This window comes from Corapipo altera, unplaced genomic scaffold (assembly GCF_003945725.1).
Source record: "Corapipo altera isolate COAL_440 unplaced genomic scaffold, ASM394572v1 2b, whole genome shotgun sequence".
In the NCBI taxonomy this organism is placed as follows: domain Eukaryota; kingdom Metazoa; phylum Chordata; class Aves; order Passeriformes; family Pipridae; genus Corapipo; species Corapipo altera.
Genome location: NW_020884874.1, coordinates 16,852,866 through 16,865,912, shown reverse-complemented (window position 1 = coordinate 16,865,912; position 13,047 = coordinate 16,852,866). Strand labels below are relative to the sequence as shown.

At 42.2% G+C, this 13,047-nt stretch overlaps 1 protein-coding gene across 2 annotated transcripts in view; it reads right to left on the bottom strand.

The window, feature by feature from the left end:
* Positions 1–516: 516 nt before the first annotated feature.
* Positions 517–13,047, bottom strand: part of RSPO3 (R-spondin 3) — a 63,664-nt gene continuing 51,133 nt past the window's right edge. For both annotated transcript variants that reach the window (XM_027631905.1, XM_027631899.1), the window contains exon 6: positions 517–1,658. In XM_027631905.1, coding sequence (XP_027487706.1) covers positions 1,465–1,658 — 194 coding nt within the window. In that variant the 3' untranslated portion in view covers positions 517–1,464. The remainder of the gene's footprint in view (positions 1,659–13,047) is intronic.

Sequence of the window (13,047 nt, the reverse complement as noted above, 5' to 3'; positions counted from 1 at the left end):
GAGACAGGCGTCGGTGTTGGGCAGTGTCTTTTTTAAGGTCCAACTCAATCTGAGAAACAGAAATAGTGAACAGGGACAAGAACTGGCTGGGAAGGTTCGCCTACCACCTGTTCTAGTCCACACATCACAGTGGACAGGCTGTTACCCCTATGACAGCTGTCCTTGGGCAGAGCATGGCAACAAAACACATTCTGTGAGGTATGTAGGTTCCTCAACATATTTCTGTAAGGGGTAAATCCGTTTCTGAGCAGTGAGTCAGTATAATAGCGTAGCCTATGCTTCACTCATGGGCCACTCTAGCCATGAATATACCCAGAATGGTACCACAGGGTTTGGTTTGTCCTCTGAGAAGTTCAGATTTTCACCTCTGCTGTGTAAGAGAAAAGAACTAGAATAAGAATTTAAGTAAAGTTGGACAGAAGTTCGTAATTTCTATACTTCTGTAGATTTGTTATCATGGATACTCTCGCTAGATACACATTGTGGATGTAAGTTGTGTCCTCTTCTCTCTGTGAAGCTATGAAATGATTCCCTCCCCCAGTAGAAAAAGTGACACCATCACTGTGAAAAACATACTTACATGATCTATTTTTCTGGTTTTTATTAACTCAACATTGTCTCCTACAAATACGATTTGTCATTCACCAGAAGATTTGAAATGTAGACTTAAGTTACACATAGGTATAAAAAGCATAAAACAGCACACACGGTACCACTGTTTAGACCAGAAAACATTGTGTTGTCCCACAGATAAGAGCACTGTTCAAGCTCAGCTCAGTTGCCTTCTGCCTCAGAGATTGAATTGCCTTCTGCCTCAGGGATTCAGTCTTCAAAGCTGCAGATGTTTCTGCTTCTTCTCCCTCAGCTAGTGAAGCCTTGCTGGCTTTCCCCTGATGTTTCTCACCCATGTCTGAAGCATGGACCAGGGAACCACAGGGCAATCCCATCCTGCTCCACTAGAGCTTATAAAACCTTGGGCTCCTACTGGCTCTTCAGAAACATTTTCCTCCTTCTCTTAATATTTATGTACAATATATGAAGGGATACGATTTTTGTCTTTGATTTAGACATATCTCTTGCCTCATACTTAAACAATAACTTGAAAAATATTTTACAAAGAAAAAGAACATTGTTCATCTGAATGTAATTCATTATTATATTGCTATATTTTATACCCTATTATTAATATATACAAAATTTCTTAATTGCCTTTTACAGATGCACGGAAGCATATAATATAACAGTTTTAAAGTATCCCATCTTTAGATTTCGTTTTCCTTGGCTCATGTCAATCTTTAATAAACTATGGTTGCTTGGAGAATATAGGAAGTATTTGGAATGTTGTTTAAAGTTTAATAATAACTGGTAGCATTGTCCATTTGCGGCCTGAATGGTTGCAACACCTGTCAGGGCGATCTGGTAGAGATAGCAGCATCATAAGACTTAAACAATCATGGAGGGCTGTTAATGTGCAGTGTCAACAGGTGCCAGGTCCTGTTCTTTATTTGGGGCTTTTCTTTTCTTCGGCTGGGTTTTGTTGTTGTTTTCCCTCTGTTCTCTGTTTTGTCTTCGGGCTGCTCGACCTTTGCTTTCCTGTCTTGTCTCCTTGCTTTCATCTTTGTTGGACTTTTTTCTCTTCTCCTCCCTATTTTTTTTCCCTGAAAAAAAATGATGGCACGTTAGAAGGTTTGCTCAGGCTGTTGCAATTTCTGAGTCTCTCGCTTTGTGGAGCTGGACTACGGCAAAGCTCCTGTTAGGAGCTGGACACTAGTATTAGTATTTGGAAGTGCCCAACTCTTCATCAAACCACTAAATTTGGCCACTGGACTAGTAACTCCCATCAGTCTGACTCTGAGCAAAGAGCTGAGAGCTCCCTGGGTAGTCCCAGTGCTTTAGAGCTGGTATAAGTATCTCACACATGCCTGCCTCCCACAGTTGGGAGCATAACTCCAAAAAACCACCACTGGCTAGTTTGTGGACATCAATGGTTGAAGCCAGATAGCATGAAAGTTAGCAATTTTGTGACTTCCCTTCACTGTCAAAACTCAGCATCTGTGCCTCTCCCCTGCCTTAACCTCCACCACACCCACATCCCATGGGATTTTTGTTATTGCAACATAAATCCCATGAGAAAGTGTCAGCTCCAGTACAGGTATGTATGTGACTGTCTTCAGACTAAAATGTGGTGTTCCAAGTCTCAAGTCAAGCTTTAGACCATTGTTAAAAAACTAGGTAGTCAAGTACTTTATTGCTTTAAATACTTGCAAGCATGAGATGTTGAGGATCTTGTTACTGCTACAGACCTCTGCAGTAAAGCATCCCGTCCCCTTAGGGACATTAAAACTTTGTATATTGGCTGTGGAGATGACATTACAGAGTGCATTTATGCTTATATGTATTCTTTATACTGAGTGTGGTGCGGCACCAGAACAGGTTGCCCACAGAAGTTGTGGATACCTCATCACTGGAAATGTTCAAGGTCACGCTTTGAGCGATCTGCAAAAGATCTGCAAAAGATGTACCTACCCACAGCAGGGAGTGGTTGGAACTAGATGATGTTCAAAGGTCCTATCCAACCCAAACATTTCTGTGCTTTTATGATTCTATTCCTCCTATTTTCTTTACAAACCAATGCAGGAATGACATTGGATTGAACTTGTATGTACACACAAGCCTAAAAGAGATTAGTTTGGTTTTTTTAATGTGTGGAACTGGTTTATCTACTGTGCTATGCAGCTGAAATTCACCTGTGGTTAGATAGATCCCAATAAGGGATCTATCTTCTATCTTCAAAGGCAAGCTTGCCTGAGACTTTCATGGCAGAATGTCGTACTGACCCATACGCCTCCTTACATGGAGAAATATCTAGTCAAGTATTGAAAAGATTCTGGCCAAACTCTCTTTTATGATATCCTAATAATGATACTCGAAAAAGAATCTATCCCTCTTTGTTACATAAAAAAATACTTTTTGCTTTTAAATATCAACAGACATAATCCAGGCTTTCCTACACCGATGTTGGGCAAGTTACTCAAATCCGGTGATAGATCTTCCTGTTGAGGGTTCTGAATGCAGGGAATAGTGCCCATTCCAGCCTCAAAACCAAAGCTTTTTTGATTTGATTTTTTGTTGCCTTTTTGGTCTCTCTGTGAATATGTCACAATGGAGGAGTAGGTGCAGGGGCAGTGGCTTTGTTCTAAGAACAGATAACCATCCAAGGAGGTACTAGTCAGGTAAAGAGAGAGAGATTCACAGGAGGCGAAGAGAAGGCAGAAAGCAAAGAGCAAGACTAAGATGTGAGAATGTGCTGTATCCTCTTCTTGTTGTGTAGGTCTATGGGATTATTTTACAGCTCGTCCATTCCTTACCACCACTGGGATCAGAGAGCAAGGGAAGGTTTAGATGCACACATTAAGTCAAATAGGGACAAAATCTGCTTTTATTGTCTGTTGTTTCTGAAACATGCAGTAAGGCTTTAAATGTAAAATGACACCTTAAATTTTAGGGAACCAGTCAGAGATTACCTGAATATACACCCACACACCTGCAGGATCCCTCTCTTAGTTTGTCAGTGCCATATAAGATGCATAGAGATGAGCAGGCGAGACCTGCAGAATGGACACAGGAGGCTCAGTGAGAGCTACCAACCACTGGGAGAACTGGGATTGCTCCATGCAGAAGTGAGCTTGCATCTTACCCAGCTGTAATAACGTCTCTTACTAAGGGATAATAATAAGGGACTTCATTCCAGTGGTTTGTAAATACAGTTGACCCAAGATAAAATGTTATTTGAATGGAAACTGTCCAGACATTCAGTGTTTGACATTGCTCACTTGGTGATTAGCCAAAATCATTCAGCTGTGACTTCCCAGCCACAATTCTCTAAGTGTGTTAGACTGACATGTAATGGTTTCCCTTTCAGTCATGGACCAGGATGTATGTGAATATACTAAGAATCATATATCTCTAGCTAGAGACTTACCTAGGCATGGCTTTGCTGTTGATGTTTTAATCACTGGTGTCTTTAAAAAGGACAAGGAAAACTGATTTCTGGAAAACACTTAAAACTGAGTCTTAATTCTCTTCTGCTCTGAAGATAGCTAGTTTGGACTCCTCTGTGAAAATCTGTACATGATTTAATGCTACCACCTCCATACTGTTGCCGTTTCTGAAAAGATCTGCCCTCAAGGCCTATGCTGTTCTGGTAATGCAGTAAAGCACAGAAGGTGCATCTTTGCTGGTTCTTCAGTTCCTTTCCTATTTTTAAAAATGGGAATTTTTATATGACATTATAATGTTATTTCCAATCAGTCCTTTGTTCAATTTAGACCCAAGGGAAGATTCTATCCACAGTTATCTGCTAGAACTGGGGTGTAGCTGGAGCCACATTCTTGTGTACATCTCCCTCCCTGTTCATATCCCTGCTCTCTTCTTCCAAGAGACTTGTTCCTGAATATTTTTTTAAATCTTTCTACTACTTGCTGACACCCACTTCATAGCAGCACATTGATCTGGACACCAGAAGCTGTGGAAATTCATTGGCTATCTGTGAAATGAAAAGTGCAAAAATTACATGGGAAATTATGTTTACAAGCTCATCTCTGAATAAAAGATGATCTCTCAGTACTTAAAGAGAGCTTATAAAAAAAGATGAAGAATGACTCTTTACATGGGAAGATAAATGATAGGACCAGGGAGAGTGGTTTGAAACTAAAAGAGAAGAGATTTAGATTAGATATTAGGAGGAAATTCTTTGTTGTGAAGGTGGTGAAACATTGAAACAAGTTGCCCAGAGAAACTGTGAACACCCCACCCCTGAAAGTGTTGAAGGCCAGGTTAGATGGGGCTTTGAGCACCCTGGTCTAGTGGAAGGTGTCCCTGTCCATGGCAGCGAGGTTGGAGCTGGGTGATCTTTAAGCCTCTTCTAACCCAAATCGTTCTATGATTCTACGAACTGCTTTGCCTTTGAAGAAGAAGACAAGGAAAGGCCAGCATGGGTTTAAACATGTAACATATTATGCATATATATATATATATATATGTATATGCGTAAATCTGTATGCCTGTGTATGTACCAGTGCCTTTTCCCTGGCCACGCTGCCGCTAGGGAGTCTCCCGCTGGGAGCAGTGCCTGTGCCGCCCGCGCGGGGGCGCCGCGGGACCGCGCCAGGAGCGGGGCCGCGGGTGGGGGCGGTGCCCGCGGCCGGGGCGCAGCCTGAGGTCGCGCCCGCCCTCGCGTCCCGCTCTCGGGAGCCAGCGAGGAGCTTTTCCCGCCCCGTGCCCTTCCTCCGCGCTGGCTCCGCCGTTGCACCGTCTGTCTTTGCTTTACGTTGCCTGCGGGTGAACTTTTTTTCAGTCGGCCAGGAAGGGGATGTTAAAAAACGGCGGCGTGTTCTGCCACAGCATGGGAATATCGTACTTTCCTGGTGGGTTACAGAATTCTTACAGTGATGCGCTAACACTACTGTTGTCTGTTTCTTCTTATGGATTCAATAAACCCTTTCAAAACAAATAGATAAATACTAAAAAATTAGGATAAGTCTTTTTAGACAGGAGATAATGAAACATTTTCCAAGAGAATGTTATGCTTATGAAGATGTGGATTCATGAGATTCTAATACTTCTCTGATACTATGTACTACAACTATTGTATAACAAATATAAAATACTTCCAATATATATTACAACACAGTAATTATTTGGCATTAAAATAGCTTTTATTCCAGAACCGAAATTTTGTACAGACTACTGGAAGAATTAGTCTGCAGGGACTGTCCAAAGAGTTTTCTGGTGCACAGGAGATACTTTGCTGCTTCTAATAATAGCAAATTTGTATACTGAAGAAAATGTAGGGACTTGCTATCACTTTGAGCAATGCAGTAGTTCAAATTAAATGCAGACTTGAAATTAATTCAGGTGACACTATAATTACATGTCAAATCAGATTCAAGGTGCTGAATTCTTGTTAATCTAATTTGTAGCCCCTGGTCAGATAAACTCCTGCATCTGTATTTATGCAATCCATGCCTGAATACATCAATAAGTATGCAAACTAGGGTATTTCAGAGAAGCCTTTGTATTATCTCGTCAGATGTGGTGTTTCCACTAGATCTATAGCTGTATTTTATGGATTACAGGGAGGAGGTGTTGGTCATGACTTGGGAGACCTTGGTACTCAAGATCACTATGTGACAGAGATTTACTTAGAAAATCATGACTGGTGTGGATTAACTACCACAGATGACAGATTTCATCTACTTTAGGCATTATCACTTAGTCCCACCTATTATATTCAACTGTAATTATTACAGGGAACTCAGTGCAGCATATTTGTTCACTTCTCCCTTCTATGGGCACTGGAACCCCAAACCACCATAGGAAGGCTTAAAATCTAACTGTGCAAACTGCTTCGCTTTGATGGAGGGGGTGTTACAGGGTAGGCCTCATGGAAAACCCAGAGGGATGAGAATCTGGCATCAGACATTTGGGATGATTGCATCACTCCCATGAAGAAATTTGGCCTGGGAGAGCAGAAGGAGCGAGAGGAGTCATGGAACTGTGCCTGTTGGGGTTGCAGGCACTGATGTAATAGTCCCTGCTCTGGAAGGGCACTGGTGCTTCTACTGTGCCTGTCACCACAGACCACAAAAGCCTCCCCACTACACTGTAATAAGCTGAAGAGCTGTAACAAAAGACCACGAGCCACTGCTGTAATGGGACACACAGTGTTCTTGCATACCCTTCACAGCCTTGTCTCACCTCTTGGCGCTTTCCTGGCTCTAGGAGCACTGTCAGCACTGGTGCTCCAGTACCAGTGCCCCAATCCCTCTGTACCCCACAGGGTACAAGGACAAAGCTTGAGGGTTAAGCACCACCATGCTGTGTCACTCTCCTTCCCACCTGTCCATACCTTTCTCAGAGACATTTTTAGTCCTCTTACACTAAAAGTCTGTCACACTTTCATCATGACGTGACCTTGACAACAACAGCACGGCATGTGCTGAGCAATGATTCCAGGAAGATGAGCGTGCATTAAGCTCTAAACTCACTATAGCTCTGCCTACAATACAGTCATGCCATATTATGCAAATGAGTGGATCATTCTCATTTTCAAAAAAAAGTGACACTTTTTTTTTCTGGAACACAGCCTATAGCATGTACTCACTCACACTACTTGCTAGGATAACAAGCCTCCAAATACCCATCTGCCCAGTGATGCAATGGACATTCTGCTTTCATTCCCAAGCCACAAGTGGCTGATTAATTTGTTAAATCTTTTTGAAGTTTAAACAGCATAACTTTCTTAACACCAATCTTTTTTTTTCCTAGCTACTGGGGCCCTATTTTATAATCACTAGGTTTCCAGGTAACCAGAGCGGTTACCTAAATGCATTTCTTGGCCTTACTTTCTCCCAAAAACACCTGAACTGCTGAAGAGAATATAGGTAAAAATTTTAACAGAGCTAAAGTCAAAAGGCATTCGAAGAGCAATTAACTTGGCCAAACCTATGTTCTCCTGCTGTTGAGATGCATGCAGGCTATCATCATGCTGAACAATGGCTTCCCATACCAGTCCAGATGGATATAGAACTTAAAGCATGTATCATATCCACAGTTCTATGTGGTGATCTTAGAAAATTCAAGATACCTGAACAAGCTCAACAAGAGGGCCAATGGGAATCTCATGAGGTTTAACAAGATCAAGAGCAAGGTGCTGCACCTGGGTTGGGGCAACTCCCAGTGTCAACACTGGAGAATGAAAGATGGAGAGGAGCCCTGCTGAGAAGGAATTGGGAGTGCTGGTGGATGAAAGGCTGGACATGAGCTGGCAATGTGCACTTGCATCCCAGAAAGCCAGTTGTATCCTGGGCTTCATCAAAAACAGTGTGGCCAGCAGGTTGAGGGAGGAGATTCTGTCCCTCTACTTACTCAACTCTTGAAAGACCCCATCTGGAGCACTGCATCCAGCTCTGGAGTCCCAGGCACAGGAAGGATATCAACCTGTTGGAGTGAGTCCAGGGGAGGCCCACCAAGATGATTAGAGGGATGGAGCGGCTCTCCTGTGAGGAAAAGCTGAGAGAATTCAGATTGTTCAGCTTGGAAAAGAGAAGGCTTAAGGGTAACATAACCGTAGCCTTCTGCTACCTGAAGGGAGCCTACAATAAAGATGGAAAGAGACTTTTTACAAGGTCATGTAGTGACAGAACAATGCAGAATGGGTTTAAACTGAAAGACAGTAGGTTTAGATTAGATATTAGGAAGAAATTCTGGAACAGGTTTCCCAGAGAAGCTGTGGATGCCCCATCCCTGGAAGTGTTTGAGGCCATGTTGGATGGGGCTTTGAGCAACCTGATCTAGTGGAAGATGTCCCTGCCCAAGGCAGAGGGGTTGGAACTAGATGATATATAAGGTCCCTTCCAACCCAAACCATTCTGTGATTCTATGATTCTATGCCTCAAATGCTATCAATGCTTATGCTTGAGCAACTGCATTAGGGGTCTTGGTGACTAACTTGTACTTACATGTTCTACCTCCTTTTAAAAATGGAAATGCTTCTCTAGATGTAGACTTCAGATGTCTTTGTATGAGACTTGTGATCCTTGAGGTTCACTTGCCTCTGAAAATAGGATCTGGACTACTAGACTGCATTCACTTGAAAAATATTCTTATTTACATTGTGTGTGCAAGCTTGTTCTTGCAAGAAGAGAACAGTGCTGAAACAGGCACATTAGTGGGAATGAGAATGTTGTTTCCAATTACAGAAATAGCTCAGGCCTGTGCCACAGCCATTTGCATAAAGTGGGCAGAGAGGAATGGGAGGAGGCTGAGCAGATTAGCTACACCAAGACAGGAGATGTCAGGTTTTGCTGCTGTAGGAAATAAGTATAAAGTTGTATCCTGTTAGGTGTATGGGCAGTCAGAAGAGATCTTTTCTTATGTGGGCTGCTTGGGAAATGACACTGCTATGCTCATGAGCTCATAAGCAAGGCTTATGAAAAGTCCCTGGCGTGTGATGACGTCTTTGCAAACAGGTTGGTTCTGCCTTTCCCATACCATAGAAATGACATTGCCAGTGCCTGAAAATAGAAGAATATCTGCCAGTCAAAGAAGCAGCCAGAGGAGGAGGATTGCTATAATGAGTTCTGTTTGCTGTTTCCTCCTCACTTGTCTGTTGGGACTGAGGGAATTTGTTAGCAGCCTTGTTTTAATCAGGACTAATGTTCTAACAACAGCAATTTTGTAATTGCATAACAGTTTTCATCTTATAAGAACCCACAGCTTATAAAGTTTGAACACAGCTTCCAAAGAGAGGAAAGTAATGGCTATTTAACAGAGCAGAAAATCACTCCCCACTGCTTCAGACAGGAAGTGACATGCACCATGCCAGTATTTACGAAACGGGCATTTTCTGCCTCAAGACTTTTAACAGTGACTTCTGAATGGGATTTGGTTTTTACAGCTCTACTAAAAGTGGTGAAAAGGTACATGAGTGTCCAAATCCACTTGATAGGCCTCTTTTAAGACTATTAGAATCAGGTGCAAATACAAAGGTTTGGAATAAGAGTGATTGGTACCAAAAGCCCTCACCCTGTCATTAGAGCATCAGAATACTGGGAGGAATCTCTAATAGCTTGTTTTCCTTTAAGGCACCAATAATTCAAGCCCTTCTGTTAACTTGGATTGAGGTCATAAATATAGTCCTTTTTAGAGACTTAGTTCAGCTGGTGCAGACTTTTGAACAAACCAGAAATAAAAATGTGATGCTGCATTATGTCAGATCTGCATGTTTAGTCTGCTGCTCTAGAAATAATCAAGAAAAGTTATACATGATAAGAGACAGATGCTAATGCCTCAGCAGACATTTGAAGTCTTTCTAGTACAGTAGTAAAAAGGCGAAAACACACACAAAGAAACTTGTTTCTTTAGTACTCAAATTTGTGCTTGAAGTGCTCTGAAGCAAGGGATAAATGAGAAAAAATGTTTTCCTTGGCTTTACTTACACTGATTGCCTTAATGTAACCTGCTAATTCAGATGATACTTATAAGACACCAATGTCTGGATGCATCCCTAAGAATGCCCTTTTTCATAAGTGATCATAGCTCAGAGCTGGTCTATACTGATGGTTGAGTACAGACCCTGGAGGGAATTTGCAAGTGCTGACTCCAACACTTGGGCCCGGCCAGCAGTTCCTGCCCTGGTACTACACACCAGGACCAGGGAGCCTGGGCATCTTGCACCATTTCATTTGCTGATATAAGAGCAGTTATACACTCCCCCTAGAACCTCCTCCTTACATTTCCTTAAGCTTCCTGATATGCCAGGAAGGTAGAGGAAGAACAGGAGTCAACAGGATGCAGCTCTGGCCCCTCTCGGTACGGTTCACTTGTCCACTCCTCTCTGAGCATAGTTTGTTTGCGTTTCTGCCTGTGGTGACACCTCTGCTGACAGGTAGATGGGAGTCCCTGCGCGTCCCACAGGTAATCCAGGCCAGCCAGATGGCTGGATCAGACTGTCAGCAGCAGGTAACATGCAAGGGGACAGCAACTCCTGATGGATCCTCTCATCAAAACCATCAGCACACAGAGCCGGGTGCTATTACTTAGATTCACCAGAGGCTGGATTCTGCTCTCCGTTGTATTTGCTCAAACACATGGAGGTCACCAAGGTTGGTGTCTGGTGTAAATGAAGGGAGAATTTGTTTTCAAGGATACTTTTCAAATCAAGGTGTTGAAAGTTGACTGTCTCTTTCTGTTTTGTGTCTCCAATGTGTTGTACTATTTCCGCTGGTCAAAGCATTGATCCTCCCCTCTCAAAGTAATGCAAATATGTCCAAATACATTTTCATGCTGATTAAAATGACAGGTCAGGTTTCTAAATTTCATTCAGATAAGACCATCTAAAGGTCCTCTCTGAAAAAACATGACATGAGATTTCACTTTGACCATGTCCATATGCCTCTGAAGAATTTTTCTCACCTATTGAGAGAATACCTAGCAGTTTGCCATGTACAGAGACGCTTGTGGAAAAGGACATTGGGGTCACCAAGACTCTTGGGCTGTCTCTGAAGAAGGCTCAGGAAATTTTTATGCCAAAACGATTCAGAACGTAGCCCTAGGGAGCTCGGGAGGATCAAGTTGTCAAAGGGATATCAAGTTTTCAGGCTGCTGAGTTTTTGTCAGCCTGCCAGGTGGGTTGCCAGAGGTCAACCCAATGGACAAACTGCCAGGATATTAGGCAGAAATTTAAGAAAAAGACAAAATTATTTCAAAAGCCTGCCTACTTTCTAATGGGACTTCGTAGAAATCAGCAAGTTTCTGGGAAATGTGATGACTAATAATCTAAGTAGGTGTCATGGAGGATATGCATGAAAAAAAATTGAATGTAAATATTTTAACATTGCCTGTAAGTTTTCAACTTAACATGAATCACAGATATGAATTGTTCATGTAAATTTTATCCAGGCTGTCGTCTTCTTCTTTTTTTTCCAAAAATGTGATAAGTTTATTCTTCTTAAATCCCTGAGGATGAACTGTGCATTTAGAGCTTTTTGTAGTAACACAGCTTTGCACACTGAAGTGAGCTGCCGGCTTTTTGAGTAGCCTGAAGTGGAATGTGAATGATTATGCCATGTGGCAGCACATCACTGGAGTCCACTTCACTTAATATACTTTATAAACTGACTGCTATGCCATTTAGGTTGGATACGGACACAGTCGCATGGCCCAAAGGCTAGAGGAGATGCAGCCCCCATTGAGATGAGAAAGCAGCCTCTCATGACAGAGGGCACTCCCAAGTGCTAAGGAAGGTCTGTGACCCCTGATCCACCTCACCAGGACATCTGACCTGTGTCGCATCTCACAGAGCTTCTACTGGCAGTGTGTGATGGCAACTCAGCAGAACTTGCTGCAGGCATGTTTTATTTTTTTGCTTGGTGCTTGGCTAGTACCTCAAGAGTGTCATAGCAGTGCTGGTACGTTGGTAACAGTCCTAGGTGTGCCTGTGGTGTGTGTGCAGCGCATACATCAGGGCTGGTTACAAGAGCTGAACTATTGGAATGCAAGAAAGGTTCTAAGGAACCTGAAGCAAAAGTTCAGTGAGTGATATTTTCAGTGCAACAATGTATTGCAACATGTCAGGACCTTCTCTAGCCTCTGAAAACTGGGACTGTGGGGACCAGCACTCTCTCTTTCCAGCTGTCTCCTGCCTCCAGATGAAGAAGCTCACTGCACATTAATCAGCAAATATGTTCATGCTTCTCTTTAAAACTGAGTAACTAAACACTTTCCTGCCTGCTCCAAGACCTTTTGCTTTAGTCAAAAGGAGAAACTGCTAACTATTTCTACAGATCTGAGCACCACCTGCTTTTGTTAGTGACTTGTTAGGCACTCTTTTATAACATCAGAGACCAAACCTCTAGCCACTAAACCCAATAATATTTTGCAAGGGTTTGGTATGGCATGCTCTGAAACAATTTACAGACTGTCGTACAGAAATGTAGAAATCTCAGGGGCAAGAAAACAGGAAATAGTTGGTGCACACACTGTAGCAAGATACTAATAAGGAGCAGGATGCTTTGTTCAAGGAATTCAGAACAAATAGACCCTTACTCCAACCTCAGCCAGAAACTCTAAAAAGTAACTTAAAATTGTTCATGTACTTTTGAAAATGCTACCCAAGGATGTCTCTTTGTCCAAGAAGTTAATTTATGTGCTCTGAAAGATTGAGTTTCTTTCAGATAGAAAACAGAGATTCCATCAGCCTTAAGCCTGAAGTATTCAGAGGTATTCACAGAGACTCTTCCATCTCCATATTACATCTTCCACTGTGTCACATTTAAACTTGAGAGATTTATCCATTGAAGCTTTAGTTTAATTTAAGACCGCTGTGGAAAAAAAATCCAGGAACAAAAAATATGCTGTGTCTGGGAATGTGATCCTTTGTCTCAGTGACAAAAACTTCTTTTCTTTATAATATGGCCTTTATATGACTTCCTCAGGTTCCACAAGTGTAAAACAGAGAGAAGAGATCCTTAATTTTGTTAAGTG